The 16,536-nt window shown below is 40.3% G+C and overlaps 1 protein-coding gene across 1 annotated transcript in view; it reads right to left on the bottom strand.

The window, feature by feature from the left end:
* TRDN (triadin) overlaps window positions 1-16,536 on the bottom strand; it is a 427,364-nt gene that overhangs the window by 311,508 nt on the left and 99,320 nt on the right. The window contains exons 4-5 of the mRNA XM_083174940.1: window positions 3,075-3,122; window positions 1,093-1,149 (exon numbers count right to left, since the gene is read on the bottom strand). Of these exons, the coding sequence (XP_083031066.1) occupies window positions 1,093-1,149; window positions 3,075-3,122 (105 nt within the window). The remainder of the gene's footprint in view (window positions 1-1,092; window positions 1,150-3,074; window positions 3,123-16,536) is intronic.

Raw genomic sequence — 16,536 nt, 5'->3', positions numbered from 1 at the left:
CTATGGGCTTCTTTCCATGACCCCCTCCACCCCACGCTGCTCCCCCTCACCTCATGTCCAGTAACCTCCTCCTCCCTCTGGCAGAGTCCCTGCAGCAACAGCTGGGCACAGCCACAGGAGGAAGGGGGAGTGCCGCCAGGGACCTACTGATGCATTGCTGGCTGCTTCACAAAGGGCAGCTCTAAATGTTAGAACATATGTGATTATTATTGATGCGGTAGCCGATGATGTGCAGTGAATTGGGGTGGCAGATGTTAGTGCATCCCCCAATAACTGTGTGCACACTACTTGGTCTTGACTCATGATTAAACACAATAAACAGTAGGCAAATTTACTCCAAAGTACTGCTCCACACTCCCTGCTGCCCTTTGGCCATCTGTCACCACTGGCAGTTAACCAGTGGTGTAAGTGGTGGCATCTGCTGTAAGTTTTAGTGTTGCAGATGCAGAAATGCACTTAACGCTAGTTTACTGGGGGGGGGGGGGATTAAGTTTTCCCCAATGTATCATTAGCGCACTTAATGCGCACTAGTGATAGCCTGCCGAGATATGCTCGGCAGGGCTGTCGCCAGCAAAAAAAAACAGTGATTAGCGGCCTCTTCCGCCAGCACAGGTCTAGTGTTGTCCTATCCCCACTGCGGGGACAATGCTAGTATGTCATTGTGACATATTACACAAAGCATGAAATGCTTTTGATACAATCAATAATTGTATTCAAAATAAGAAACTTTCAGTAATTTCTCCAGTGTCGGAAGCCACTTAAACCTATGCAGTACTGAATATTAATTGATATTGGTTTTGGCCAGGGTCGTCTTGTACAGATTATACCTTTAAGTGATATAGCAATCAATGTAAAATGTCCAAGATTGACATTTCTTTCCCATATTCATTTCAAAGGAAAATTAATTTGGTTGGCATTCGTTTATGTAGAGCTGACATTATGAGACGAGGAAATTCTCTATAGCTACTGCTGTGAAATGCGCCTTTGTGATATTTACATATGGATGAAGCCAAAAGACAGATAGGGAAAAAAAAACCTTATCATATGATACTGACATTTGCTAAATGTTATCATATATTTGTATATATATACCTTTGTGTTTTGCCTTTTGAAATGTTTCTTCCTTTACTGCTTTTTCTTTGTGAAGAACTGAAAAAAAAGTTGTAAATCAATGCTTGGTGTTAGTGACAAACATAATAAGACTTTTGTGATACTTATTATGGATAAGTTATAGGATTACTACTGGGTAAATCAACAGTGTGGTCTGATTTTACCATGGGCAAAACTATGGGGGGGGGGGGGGGGAGAGAGGTTTTAAAGCATAACTTATTGATACATATATATATATATATATATATATATACACTGTATATATATATATATATATATATATATATATATATATATATATATTTTGCACTTGGTTTAGTTGATAATGTCCAGATCTGAGCGCTATGCTCAACCTCCTCCAAATGTCAGTTGACCTGATTAACTACTATATATACTATTTCCCCATGTATTTGCAGAAGTATGGAATGTTATTAGATACAGTATGAGGCCTTATTCTTGGTTGCACGCAAAATGAATGCCGCAGTGTGTATTGGCCATTTATGACTTTGTGCATAATTACATGCATAATCCACTTGTGTAGGGACTGAAATGCCCACTTTTTGCTTCCATACACAAAGTAATTACTGATGGTGCATGAATTAACATCAGCTGCATCATTAAAACTTGCATAAACCCGATGGCAGGTGCAGTTTCTCAATCTGACCACAGCCTCCTTTGCATGTGGCTTTGCATCTGTAAAGCAGCCACTTTCATTAACACGCCCACAATACTCGCATAATTGGTTCCTTGAATGTCCACCACATTGGAGATTTCAGAAAATGTTATGATTATGCAAATCTGTTTAATCACTCAGCTACGAGAACATCAGCATTGTGTGTAGATTGACTATATGTGACTAAGGCCAAATAATCATAATATGTTGTTCCTACTCACATGTCTCAATTTAATCAATGCATTGATTAAGCTGAAATGGTGAATTATAGGCATGGCGTAGATTTATGTAAATCATTTTTTCACCTTTTCCGCTAAGATAGTATCATAATGCCTCAAATTCTAATTTATAAACAAATAAGATTATGCATATATTGTACTGTACATATTTAAGTAACAGTTTTATGTTATGGGACATGAGTAAAAGCGGACGTACAGTATAAATATAATGTTATCTTAACTTATTGCAATCACTCACTGAGGGCCATATGTATTAAGCTTCAAAAAGTGATAAAATAGAGTGATAAACAGCCAGCCAATCAGCTCCTAACTGCCATGTTACAGGCTGTTTTTGAAAAATGACAGATAGGAGCTGATTGACCATACCTCCCAACTGTCGTGTTTACCGAGTGAACGTCCCTGTTTTTGGGGGCGTTCTACTGGCCCGCCCGGAACCAGCAGTGTCCCACGGATGGGGGGCAGTTGGGAGTGGCGGTAAAATGGGGGTGTGGCTTTGCACGTGTGACACGTCTTGAAGGCCACGCCACCCTCACCGTGAGGCCTCGCCACCAAATTTTCATGCACACGAACCTCCCGTTGGGCCACCGATGAAAGTAGGAAGGTATGGATTAACTGGTAGTTTTTCACTCTCCATTTTATCACTTTTTGAAGCTTAGTACATCTGGCCCTGAAAGTCACTGCATTTCAGTTTAGCACCACAGTGTTATACAATTTTATGTTTTCTGTAACTTTCTTTTTTGCTTTACTGTTGCCTTCTGATGAAAAACTGACCAAGGATAAAAAATGATTTCCTATCTTGATATACTGTATCTTTGAAATGATTATTAAAGCTTGAAAACTACAAGACAAGTAAAGAACGTTTCAAAGTAATATATAGTAATCTGAAATGATTTCTTTGTTGAATCAATATAAGGTTTTTTACTCCGCAACCTGGAGTCCAATTAAATATTTTCAAATGAATTCATATGTTTAACTTTATGAATTTGTGCGTCATAGAAAACAGATTGCTGTTGACTGATGTATAACTTTATTATGCTCATGCGTTTCCTTACTTCTTTGAACAGATTTTTCATATTTTTCTTCTCTTTCGATTTGGACAACTGAAAAAGATAAAAAGCATATTATAAAATAATTATTGTAATTAAAATAATCACAGGTAACTTAAGAGAAGTTATAATTTATATTGCTCCATAACATGATGAAGCTTTCACATGGAAAAACTTTGACACACATTTTCTTGTTATTAAAATGAATGCTAAATAACATAACTTCAAGATTCAAATTAAATAACACAGTATGCACGGACAGCTGCAGAAGTACAGTATAGAGTCTGTTCAACTGATTGAATAATGGGCCCGATTCTGATTTAGTTGCCAAAGCAAATTCTCTTTCTAATGGACAAATCCAGGGCCCTTATTCTGGTTAATTCGTCCGGGCACGAATTTGCACTGGGACCGATGTTTTGCATATGCATATGCGCAGCAGCATTTCTACACCTGTGCAAAATCTGTTCGCCAAGTGCACGCTACCTCCCTTTTGAGCAGTGCGTTGAGAGGGGTGTGGGGTGCCGGCCTTGGCCATTAGCATATGTTAACGCCCAGTTTTCATTGGCGTTCCCATGAAAACGCTGGGCGTACACTTGCTAATGCAGGTGGCGGACAGCTGAAATAATGGCATGTCAGCTGCCCGCCCTATTTACTGGAATTCTACACGCATATTTATGAGTGGTCTGGACCACCCTTACATATGCGTGTGCCTTCATCACCATGCGATAGTAGGTGACCATTGAAAGATGGGGGAGATTCCCACTGGCATGGGAATGGATGTTTATGGATGTTTATGTAAACATCCATTCACAAACTGGTCGAACGAACCGGGGGGGGGGGGGTGGGCATACCACAATTCGCAGGGCGGTTTCTGGATGACTTGCAAGGGTGCAAATTCGAGCCAGAGCGAGTCAATCAGAATAAGGGCCCATGTGCACTGTAGGTGGGGCAGATGTAACATATGCAGAGAGAGTTAGATTTGGGTGTTATTTTGTTTCTGTGCAGAGTAAATACTGTCTGCTTTAGTTTTACAGTTCAATATAGATATCAGTTTGAAGCACAAACCCCACCCAAATCTAACAGAGAAGTTGCTTTTGCAAGTGAATCAGAATTGGGCCCAATGTGTCCAGACAGTACTTATAGGAAAGAGAGTGACTAGTGAATGCTACATCTAGAATCCCGGAGAGCCAGCTTAGATAAGATAGTATCTCAAGTAGCTATGTTTTGTACTGTAGTTACAACATGTAATATTGGATTATAAAGTGATTCAAGCTTTAGTAAAATAAATGCGAAAGAATGATAAGCTACATTGGTATAGTATATTGCATGGGTCCTCAAACTGCGGCCCTCCAGATGTTGTGAAACTATAAATCCTAGCATGCCTTGCCACAGTTTTGCTATAAGGGAGTGTTAAAACTGTGGCAAGGCATGCTGGGATTTGTAGTTTCACAACATCTGGAGGGCCGCAGTTTGAGGACCCATGGTATATTGTATAACTGGTCTGAGAATCTGTGTTCTCATGGGAAAATGTGCATCTGCCCACAAGATTTGCTTCTATAGAACACAGTTTCACAAACTCAGTCCAAAGAACCCCACACTGTTTATGTTTTCAGGTCACCTGTGGATTTAAAAATAAAGACAGTTGGAGATACAGAGTGCTCCTGATGGGTGACTTGGAAAACATGACCTGTGAAGGGTCCTGAGGAACTTAGGCGAATCTAGAAATATACTAATGGGTGGTCCCAGACCAAACATAATAAATTTGCGTGCAGCTTCCCCGCGGGTGTAAAAAATGAGGTGTAGCCTCAATTGAGGGGCATTGCTTAACAAGGTCAAGTCACTCCCCCATTTTTTTCACTGCTGTGAACACGGGGGACAGATTACTGCATTTTTTTTTTATTTTTTTATTAAGGCAGGGCACTGGGCAGGCCAAGGCAGACTGAACAGGGGGGACAGATTACTTTGTTTTTCTATTTTTTATTAAGGGGGGGCACTGGGCACTGGGCAAGACAAGGCAGACTGAGGAGGGACACTTGAAAAGGGGAAAGGGGAGGAGGTGGTCGACCAGTGCACAGTTTTGTATTCAGACGATAAATTTGAAAGGTGATGAAGGAGTCCACAATAGATAAATCAAGAGAGGGAAGGCGTAGCCTCTCGAATAATTGAAGGAAGTGGAGGTGCACCCTTGAGAGTAAGATAATTGTTTGGAAAGACAAAGAAAAAGACTCTTTTTTTCTTGGGGCACTCTTTGGTAAAGATTACGTTTCGTAATCAGTAACCGGTCATAGAAAGAGACATACAGTGGTGTATTGATGATATAGGGTGGGGCACAGAAAGGAGCAAACTTGAGTTGAGCCTCACTAGAATTAAAGTTAGAATCAGAATTTGGATTAAATGCTAGTAACACATAGTTGTAGGGGAAAGTGCCCTGGTTATAGTGAGTACTAAAATTAAACTTTTATTATGCCGGCGGTCGCGTAGCTAGTTAGCCTATATTATCAATACACCACTGTATGTCTCATTTTATGACAAGTTACTGATTACAAAACATAATCTTTACCAGAGTGCCCCAAGAAAAAAGAGAGTCTTTTTCTTTGTCTTTCCAAACAGACTGAGGAGGGAGACTGAGGCGCAAATTTCACTGATACACGTACTTCACTCACCGGCGCCCACAGGAGTCAGTGCAGTCAGGAGTCTGAGGAGTCAGGACTGGATTGTTGATCCCCGCCGCATGACTGTCTGCTGTGACCCGAACCCGCTGGTGCTGCTGCTGGCTGCTGCACACACAAGCCATTGCTAGCTGCAGCAGCATGTGGAGGACAAATGGTGACGGAGGGAGCACCTGGCGCTCACACTCTGCAAAGGACCATGGGAGGAGCTGCATGCAGTTGGGCATGCACGCAGCCCTCCCATGGCCATCGCTCCGGTAAATCTATATTTAAATTTACATAATGGCCGGGCAGTCCAATGGGTGGTCCGGCGTACCCCCGGACCACCCCTTAGATTCACCTATGCTGAGGACCGAGCTTGAGAACCACTGCTATAGAATATTTTGAATGTAAGACAACATGCCAAACTTAATAAAGTGTTTGGTTCAAACCATATACCAAATTATATATTTGGGTACTGATGCCAGCTAGATTTAGGGGTTTGCACTAATAAGAAAATTACTGTAGGTGTAATACACTTTGCAAATTATATTTTGAGTGCTCCATCTGAGAGAACAGCTTGTAGTAGATTTTTCTCATAAATGAGTGTTTTCAATACAATATAATATCTGCATACAGTATGTAGTGTATTGCTTGACTTTGAATTACTGAGTATACTTAGGTCATTTATAAGTACAGTTTTGGCCCCAGAATAAATCCTTGAAGGACTCTGCAAGTAATATCTAGGATGCAAGAGTCAGAGATGGACACATACTGAAAACGTCCTAACACAGTACATAGAAGGGAATCTGCTTTAGTGAATGTGTTCCGAGAATTAGTATTACATTTACAAAGTCTAAAATAATTTTCACCTGTCAAAATATTCTATTTTTCAGTTTGCTGCATAGTAAAACTGCTGAACATATTTTTATCATATAGTATAATAAAAAATATTGGGTAGCGCAATGGTACATTGGTTGGTATCTCTGCTTCACAGTTGCACGGCCATTGGTTCATTTGTAAACAGGGCCTTGTTTGTGTGGATTTTGTATATTTTATAAAACTGTAGGGTGCTGCCAATATGTGGTTCATGATGGTCCATTGGTCAAAGAGGACTCTGTCATCCCCCTATTGTACGTTCAGATATATATATATATATATATATATATATATATATATATATATACACACACATACACACACATCAATATATACATATTGCTGCAAAAATGGCAACAATATGACAACAGTTATGACAGGGAGCACTGGGGTGGGAGTGGGAGTGCAGGTGCATATGTCCTGCCCCCCCCCCCCCCCTTCTTCCCCAGCTATTCACAATTTAATTTGTGCTGACAAAATTAACCCCTTTATATATATGTGTGTGTGTGTGTGTGTGTTTGCATCCTTCTAGTGAGGAATATAGATTGTAAGCTAGTCTGGGTAATGAATAAATATATAAGTGCAGAAAAACATGTATGTGCTACACAGTACATAAGCCTGTTAAAAGCAGGTACATACTGTGAGCTTTGTTATTTTACACTTATTATAAATAAGCACAGAGGCCCTTATTCTGGTTGGTGCGGCCAGAGCCGCACACGGGGCTCCGGCCGCACAAACCAATCCCCGCCCACCCTACGGATCGCCACGGCCGTCCGTACACGGACGGCTGGCGATCCGCATAAAAATGGTGGAGGCGTACGCCTCCACCATGGTAGGAGCTGCCCCCTGCATTCGATGGTCGTCGACCATCGAAGGCAGGTCCGCACGCCGCGGCAGCTCCCGCAAGCTGAGACCACACGGACACTCGTCCGTGTGGTAGCTTGTATGGGGGCTGAAAGCTGACATCCGGCGACGTCAGCTTTCCGCCCCCATGAGCGGCGTCATGCCCTCATTTCCATGCATACGCCCCGCGTTTGCATGGGAACGCCCATGAAACGCGGGGCGTACACATAGGGAAATGAGGGGATGAAGCCCCTCACGCCCCTATCCGCCCCCTTTGCGGCGGACGAAATCCGTCTGCGGCGAAGGGGGCTGCACATGCGCAGAATGACCTCTGCGCATGTGCAGAGTAAAAACATCGGCGGTACGGCCGCACGCGGGCCGTACCGATCCGATCAGAATAAGGGCCACTGCTGTCACAAAGTTTCTGCAGTTTGCCTTCTGAATATATTTTTCAAATCATGGCACCCACAAAACATAAAAATATATTCAAATTTCAACCTAATAAAATTAGATGAAGCTTAAACATGGTCAAATATTTATATATTATGTGCAATCCTAGACAAACATTAAAGAATGCTGTAGTTACAAATATTTCACATCATTTACTGGCTGACTCTGGGTTTTCAAGATAAAAAGTCACATTGACATTGTCTAAGAGGATTTAATCAAATACCTTGAGCATGCCCAGAACAAACTCTGTTATGAAAAGTAATTAATACCTTGTGCATGGCCTATGTAGAGATCATTATCACATGAGACCATGGTTCTGGCTATATAGAGCAATTTATGACATTCAGTCACTAAGAGATTACTGTGCTTCTAACTCTGATCTTGCCTTTGTCATTCCCATGCATGATGTCTTGTAACTGACCTCTGGTATTCTGACCCCAAATTGTTACAGTATTTTACACCTCACATTGTTACTGCTGCTTCTGCTATGTTCTACACAGCAGCCTTCATGGTCAACCTACCATTCAGGACTTACATTGTTGTGCTTCGCAAATCCATATTAAATGTATAATGTACTTAATATTGCAGAGAGCTTTGTTGTACAAGTTCGTAACTTTTCAGAAAATATGTATTGTATATTAGGCTTCGAACATACAGTATTAACACACACACTCACATATATATATATATATATATATATATATATTCCTACAACATCATTAACATTGTACAGTAAGTTTATGATGTACAGCATGAAACAGCGCAGAAATACTGTAACACCAATATTTCAGACCCCTGATGTATGAATGATAAGTAAACTTCATTATAATCACATTTTTGTCGACTTATCGTGTTTTCGTAAAAAGTATATTATTAATCAGATTTATATGGATGAAAACCTACTGAGAATTTGTTTAAGGAAAAATAAGGAGAATAATATAAAAACTATTAGGAAACTATTAGGTTCTTATCATTTCAGTCTCACCTGGCCTATTCTGCAAGATCATGCCTTTAAAATTCTCTAGCATTGAATAAACGGAAAGTGTGGGCAGAGAAAGATAAGATACTGATCTATCCCTATAAACTCTTGTCATTGTTGCTTAGAATTGCCTATGTTGCTGTAAATGTGCTGTCCAACGTCACTACTGTGCCATTCCAATGCAGCTCAATAGGACCATTTCTCTTCATTACCAGTATGGCACAAGTGAAATTTCTTAGATAGTAAAGGGAACATTTGCAGTGGTTATTCTGGTTTGTATACCATACCATGTTCCATTCATTTTACTTACTTTGAATGGCAATTTAATCTTGGGGAAATGATAATTACTCTTTCACGTCCTTCTACAATATTATCCCATGGAATATATCTCCTATTAAAATAAATCAGTTTATTTATACATGCTAAATATGACATGAGCTGCCATACATTTGGCATATAAAATAATTGTATATAAAAAATGTAAAACATTTCTTTATATACTGACTTTCATCCAATAGGACTCCATGGATTTTACATATACTCACAGGGTAGGGCTGTAATAATCCACATCCGTTCCTGCTCCATGTGAGCTATATCCTCTATCACAAATACAATAGGGTATTTTTTTTAAGAAGACAATTTATCTATCATTTTTTAAACTTTGTATTAGTTTAAAGTATACATAATAATACACAAAGTGCAAACAGATAGGGACAAAGTTGAAGGAACTCCTAAGACTATTGTGCACCATACTGCAACTGTCATATACTGTCCAGAATTATCTTTATAACAACCAGCATTGATGTCATAAGTAAGGATATCTCAAAACCTACAATTTGCTGTATTGAACAAGACTGAAGGTTCCCTATTTTATAACCTCCTCTGGTCAATCAATGTTACAAAAGCCAAACATTCAAAGTAAACCAGTATTCAACTGCTGTATGAGTATTCCTTATCCCGGGTAACTTTCATATGCCGCTTGACATTGCAATGGATGCCTCGCCCTCTCTCCTCCACCCATCAACTCAAACCGCCATATCCTTGATCCAGCTTTCCCAAAATTTGCATCATGTCTAAATAAGCTAACACCCCCTATCCCACTCTCTGTCAAATTATCTTACCTTCCTTTACCTTTTGTCTCCTTGGAAGTTGATCTTCATAAGAACGATCTTGATGCTAATTATTTGATCTTTTCTAATTTTTTCTGAACTTTCTCATTTATCCTATATATATTAGTCCTAACCAAGCTGCCTTCCTCTACAATGTCACAATTAGGGGGTTTGGAGTGACTGGCCGGAGAGGGACTGAGGTGGTGATGGTAAGTTTGTGATGATGATTTGAAGGAAGATATTGTAGAACACTGTAAAGAGATGCACTGTGATGCGAGGCTGAATAATAATGACTTGAAGACTTGAGGATGACACTGAAAAATAATGTGCGCACTGAGGACTTGGAGATAACACGGAAGAATACTGCGTACACTGAGGACTTGGATATGACAATGACGAATACTGCTCTCTGTGGACTTGGAGAGGACACTGAAGAATACTGCGCACTGAGGACTTAGAAATGACAGGGAAGAATACTGCTTTCACTAAGGACTTGGATATGACACTGAACAATACTGCGTACTGAGGACTTGGAGATGACACTGAAGAATACTGCGCACTGAGGACTGGGAGATGACACTGAAGAATACTGTGCACTGAGGATTTGGATATGAAGATTCTGTGAAACTTTGGTAACTGTGGCTTTAGGAACTGTGAATAGCTGAAAACTGTAGACACTTGAGACTTTGGTAACTGTCAGAATCAGGATACCTTCCAGAAGAGGACTCAGCGACCACATGGCAAGCTGTGAGCAGAAGCAGCAGCGCAAGGCTCAAGTGACAACAAGAAGCTCCTGACAGGATCTCCGAACTTTAGCACTTAACATAGGTAAGCCACTAGAAGTACTGGCACAGAGGATGAAAACCTGATCCCGTTTAAGGGTGTGGATTAAACCATAGCACAGGGACTCAGAGAGAATGGTCTGTTCCGGTCTCCAACATCGCACCCCCCCCCCCCCGCAAGGAGGACACCTTCAGGATCTGGAGTACAGTAGCTCACAGCCTCCAGCAACCAGCACCAATACCCCCAAGGGCCTCAGCAAGATGGAGATCATCCCACACCAGAGCCCCCTTTGGCCGCTCTATACCGAGATGTCTCCCCACCAGCCTGAACCTGCAACGCTGCCTGCTGTGGAATTAAGCCTCCGGAGCATGACATACAACACTACCCTTGTGACCTCTGCTCTTGACACTCACCTGCGAATCAGTCTGCACTTCAAAGTTAGAATTCTAAGTTCAGCAATGCTACTGCCCTGGTGAATTCTACTGATAGAAAAAAACACTAGCATGCAGATTTACTACATTTCAAATACTCTCCTCCAACAGCTTGGCCCTAACCTATGATAAGCAATCTTACTATGGTGTTAATGTCCTCAGTTATGTACTCCTCACTGCCACTTCACCATGCTCAACTCAATATGTTAGCCCTCCTATTCCTACCTGATACTCTACCCACTCTACACTTGTGTTGCCACCAATATTACTTCCCATATTTACACTATTTGCAAGGACATCTCATTCGCAAAATCTCCTGCTATCACTTCCCCGTTACCATCCAACCTTGTCCCCAACCACTGAGCATAAAGTCCATCCACTGCAACCTCCACCCTATTCCAAGTTTAATTCAAACCCTCCCTTTGCTCCTACCTTTACCACTGGTGCAACACCTGCAGCATCAGACATGTTCTCATGTCATATTCCTCCAATACACTCATCCATGCACTTATGGTGTAACTTTGGTCTTTCATAGCTCCCATAATCTTATCTTTCCCCTTTTAAATCTATTCTGAATGCTGCAGCTGATCTGATTTTTGACTCGAGTTATTCCACAGAGCAATATCACTCATCTCTAGCTTGCAACTTGAAATCTTAAATATGTAGGCTGTTTTAAAACAGACTCATAAGAACATCAACAAGTTCAAAATACATTTTTCATCATGGAAAACACATTTATCTTTAATAGCTCTGTTAAAGAAAGGAGAATGACAGATTATTAAACTGAACTGAGTAATGGATATTTTATTGCAGCTTTACTTTTGTTAAAATTGAAGAGGTCAGATATTTAGGTCTCGAGGCTTAAATAACCCTTAAAAGATAATGCTGTGTTATCATTCAGATGCATTTTTTGTCTTGAATGTCAGCTTATTCTCTAACAAGAACATAGGTGACAGTAAATTATATTTTAATATGGCGGGGATGTCTCATTATGTAAATAGCATCACTTTTTTCTCAATGATTACATTTACAAGTCATCCATTTAACAATTTTTACTTGATCCCTTAACACCAGCTGAATGTGTGAATAAAAGAGATTGTAAAATGCATTCAAAAGTTGACTTCTTCCCTATTGAGTGTTTTGATATGTCACATTCTTTATGACAAATGGCTTTAATTTTCTGGTAATCACATCATATTATATTGCTAAGTTGATAAAGAGGATCTCATTTTAAAGAAGACTTACATGCCTAGAGTAAAACATGCAATTTATCCTTATCAATGTGACACATTGTTAATTATTCCTAATATTGCCAGCTACTATTCAGAAAAAAAAATACAGGATTTAGAAACTGCTGGGATAATCTTTGTTGCCTTGGCAACTGTGCAGTTTGTGAAAAGTTTATTACATTATGGAAAAGCTGTATATTTCTTAGAACATTCATTTTATTATTAGATCACTCATTGTGCTGCAGGCATTAACAAAACGCCTCATTTTAGCATGGCTTTTGCTTGACCTCAAGTCGGAGTATTAGTGTACTGGTTACATTTTACGAAGGTGAACAAGAAATAAAATGATAACAAGTTTATGCTGGAAAAATAATGAGCAACTAATCACAATGGTTGTTGACATATTAATGCTCTTAATACTGTATGTCGGTCACACTTCCGATATTTAAGCTTGTAGTTGGGAACAACACTGTATTCCTCTTACTGACACTATTGGTGTGTGCTGTATTAAATAAAAAATCAATGACTTGTGTTCTATAATGATAAATTACACTTGCTCTATTACCTATAAAGCGAATCCAGTTAAAACATTATTGGTGCAATTAAATGTCATTATTTAGTGGCTATGGATAGTCTTTAATTAGATTAAGTCTTGATAATGAAAAATATTCATGATGAGATAACGCAGCCGTGTCACAGCTGTGAAAAAAAGCACATATTATATAAAACCAGCATTTGCTTTTTTCTTTGTGGATTGTATATGACCAGAGGCTTAACTCCCAGAGGCAATGGAGCTGCCTGCCTCTGGGGTCCAAGCCCTGAAGGGGCACCTGCATGTACAGCAGCACCTGTGTGGCTCACAGTGGGATCTACTCATTCCACACATTTCCACAGTAAATTTGTATAGTTTCAACTAAAGTAACAGAATTGGTTCTTTTTAAGTTATAATAGTCAAAATACAGTAGGTCATTTTAAGTACTGTAGACATTAAGTATGTTATTTCCTGGTACATATAACATAAAAGGACATTTCAAATGTAATGGGAAAGGATAAGAGTATGTTAGAACCTAAGAAACAAGGGATTACTCGATATATTTATAGGGGGTTATTCTGGTTGATTTGCAAGGCTTAGAATTCGCAGCCTTGCGAGTCCACCAAACCCCGCCCGGCGAATGGACACCCCTCCCCTCGAAGTGTGGGTTCCCGCCCACATCTTTCGATGGTTGCCGACCATCGAAAGATGTGGTGCGTGCACACATATAAAAGTGACTTTTAAGTCACTTACATATGCGTGCATATGCGTGCGCGCAGGCACGGATATGGGCCCCCTGCAACCGCGTCACTGCCTCATTACCATGGAATGCTGGGTATTCCAATATGGTAATGGTGCAGCCCGGCGCCCTCCGCCCATCTCCACCCCCCACACGCCGTCATGGATGCGAGCACCCTAGGTCTGCACATGCGCAGAAAGGCGCCTGCGCATGAGCAGACACGCACCATCGGTCCTCTGTGTGAATGCACAGAGGACTGAATGGATTTGAATAACCCCCAATGTTTCAGACAATATGCAGTTTAAGATAGCAGAAGGCTGCATAAGTCTAATGCCTAATTCTGCAAAAGTGGCTAGTTTTGTAACAGGCGGATTAGTTAGTGGCATTCTTATGGATTAAATTGACAGCAGTGGCGTATTTATAATGGGTGCATTGTGCGTGGTGCACACGGGCCCCTGAGTCCCACAGGGGCCCACACCACACACACAGCACCCATTTTTTAATACTTACCCTCTGAAGTCCCACGATGAAGGAATGTGCATGCACAATAGAGTCTGAGTTCTCAAGTGCTCAGACTCTATTGCACTGGGCAGCAGGATGCTGCTTCCAGTAGAAAGGGTGGGCTTGGCTGGAGGCTGCACATGGACCTCCTCCTCTCTTAAAGCACCACTGATTGACAGGCAAAGTTGGAGGACAATTAGACTATGGTAGAGTAGCAGGGTAGGGCTTTTGATAATGTGGACATGAGAATGTTGACACTGTCAAAATGTTAGCATGCATAGCACACTGTTGATATGTGACATTTGACAAACAATCCATGGTGGTTTAGAAGTGTCTAACCTTCTCCCAACAGCAGTGGCATCTTTGGCAGTGGTCATGTAGGGAGCATTTTTTGTAGAGTCATAAGATATGCAAGCATTCCAATGAGAACAGCCTCCATATCCCTAACCTGCCCCTGGTGCTGTCAGATGTGTCCTTTTACATTTCTGCTCATATTGAAGCTCTCTACATCATACTGTATATGCCATGAAAAAGTGGCATGCCAGAGTGTGCACCCCCAACACCATAGACTCCTATGGTGCAAACGGTGCTACAGTGCAGAAAATTGTTTCAGGACCATGCACATTAATTCACTAGCTGCATCGCGCTGCCAGTAGTTTTGTAATTGGACACATCCATAGGGGAGAGTCTCATGATGTGACTTACTGATATGACATTAAATATGAAGCTGTAAGCATGTGCATTAATGTTGCTAAGAACTAAAGAGTTAACTTTATATGTAAACGCACTTAGATAGATATTTCTGGAAATCAAAAGAAAAAAACGAATATAATTGCTCTAGCTCAATGATTTCACAGGAATGTTGTTCAAACCACAGAAGCAACATGTTTCCTGGATATACTGTATCTCAAGCTTTCCAGGCAGTGTAATCCAGAAAACAAAGCAAAACATGTCCGCAAACAAAGTAACAATTAATTTTGATATACAAAGTAGAATTTTAATTTAACCAACACATAGGAAAATTGGAAAATACAATTTTCACTAATGTATTCAGTTAGGAACATTACCTTTTTTGTGTGTTGTTGCCTGTATCGTACCTGAAATGAATATGCCAAAACATTTATTAAAATATAGCAAATGTGGAAGCATACAGATACAGCAATATTTATTGTAAATATTTAATTATAAGTTTACAATCACTAATTAATTTGATAAATACTTTAGTTTAGATCCAGCTTAATGTTATGATTTTTTTAAGTTCTGAGAATCCATTAGGGTTGAGTCAACCAAATCACAGCTCAACTACTAATTAGTTAAATAGGTTGGGTTAACTAGAGCTTACCATCCTATACCACAGGGCCATTTCTAAACAATTTGGCTCCCAGTTAAAAATGATGTGCTTCCCCCTGGAAAAAAGGTGAGGCCTTACTTCAAGAGTGTGGCATCTTGCAGGATATACTACTTTACAACCCAGTTTTTCTCCCTGCACCAGCAGACCAGCACAGAAAAAAACTGATTTCTTTATTTTTCTCCTTATAGCAATACCCCTTACAGATTATGCACCATGCAATAATGCCATTTACACATAATGTACCACTCCATAATGCCACTTGCCTCATATTATGCCCCACACAGTAATACACCTTCCCATATTAAGTCATACACAGTAGTGCTCCTTGCACCATATTATTCCTTACACAGTAATGCCCCTGCAGTATATTAATCCATACAAAGTAAGTCACTGACACCATTGTATCCCTTACACAGTACTACTCAGAACACCTTATTATGCTCCTGGCACCATTATATGCCCCACAATATAACTACCTACTTTTAAACATCTTGCTCATGTCAGGTGTTTCATGTCATGGGCTGTTTCCCTTTTGGTCCACCTCCAACCCCATAATCGATTTGGTAACTGCAGCATCGCTCCCAGCAGCTCAGCAGTCACAGGACTTCCATATTACACTATTTGTGCCTGCCTCCTTGCCTCCCAAAACTCATACGCCTCCTCTAGTATCCTTCTTGAGGCAGCAGCCATTTTGTAAGGGACATTTTTAACAGTACATAATGCAGACGGCCAGATAACATGGAATACTGTGCAGACACGGCTCGTCCAGCCCTAAAAATGTACCTGCTCTACCAGTTACAACTTTAAACATGTAATGTGGTCAAATAGCATTGACAAAAAGGTTTTATTTTTAGAGTTTGGTTTCCTTGGTGAATCATTATCAGAGGAAATCTTACTGAAGCAGAGTCCAAAGACTATCACTAAAATATGAATAATATGATTTTATGTTTTTATCTGAAGGGTTCTTTTATTAAATATGTAAAAATTATTTACT

This window comes from Crinia signifera, chromosome 3 (assembly GCF_055691185.1).
Source record: "Crinia signifera chromosome 3, ASM5569118v1, whole genome shotgun sequence".
Taxonomy (NCBI): Eukaryota; Metazoa; Chordata; class Amphibia; order Anura; family Myobatrachidae; genus Crinia; species Crinia signifera.
Note: the sequence above shows the minus strand (reverse complement) of the source record. Positions and strands in the feature narration are given on the sequence as shown.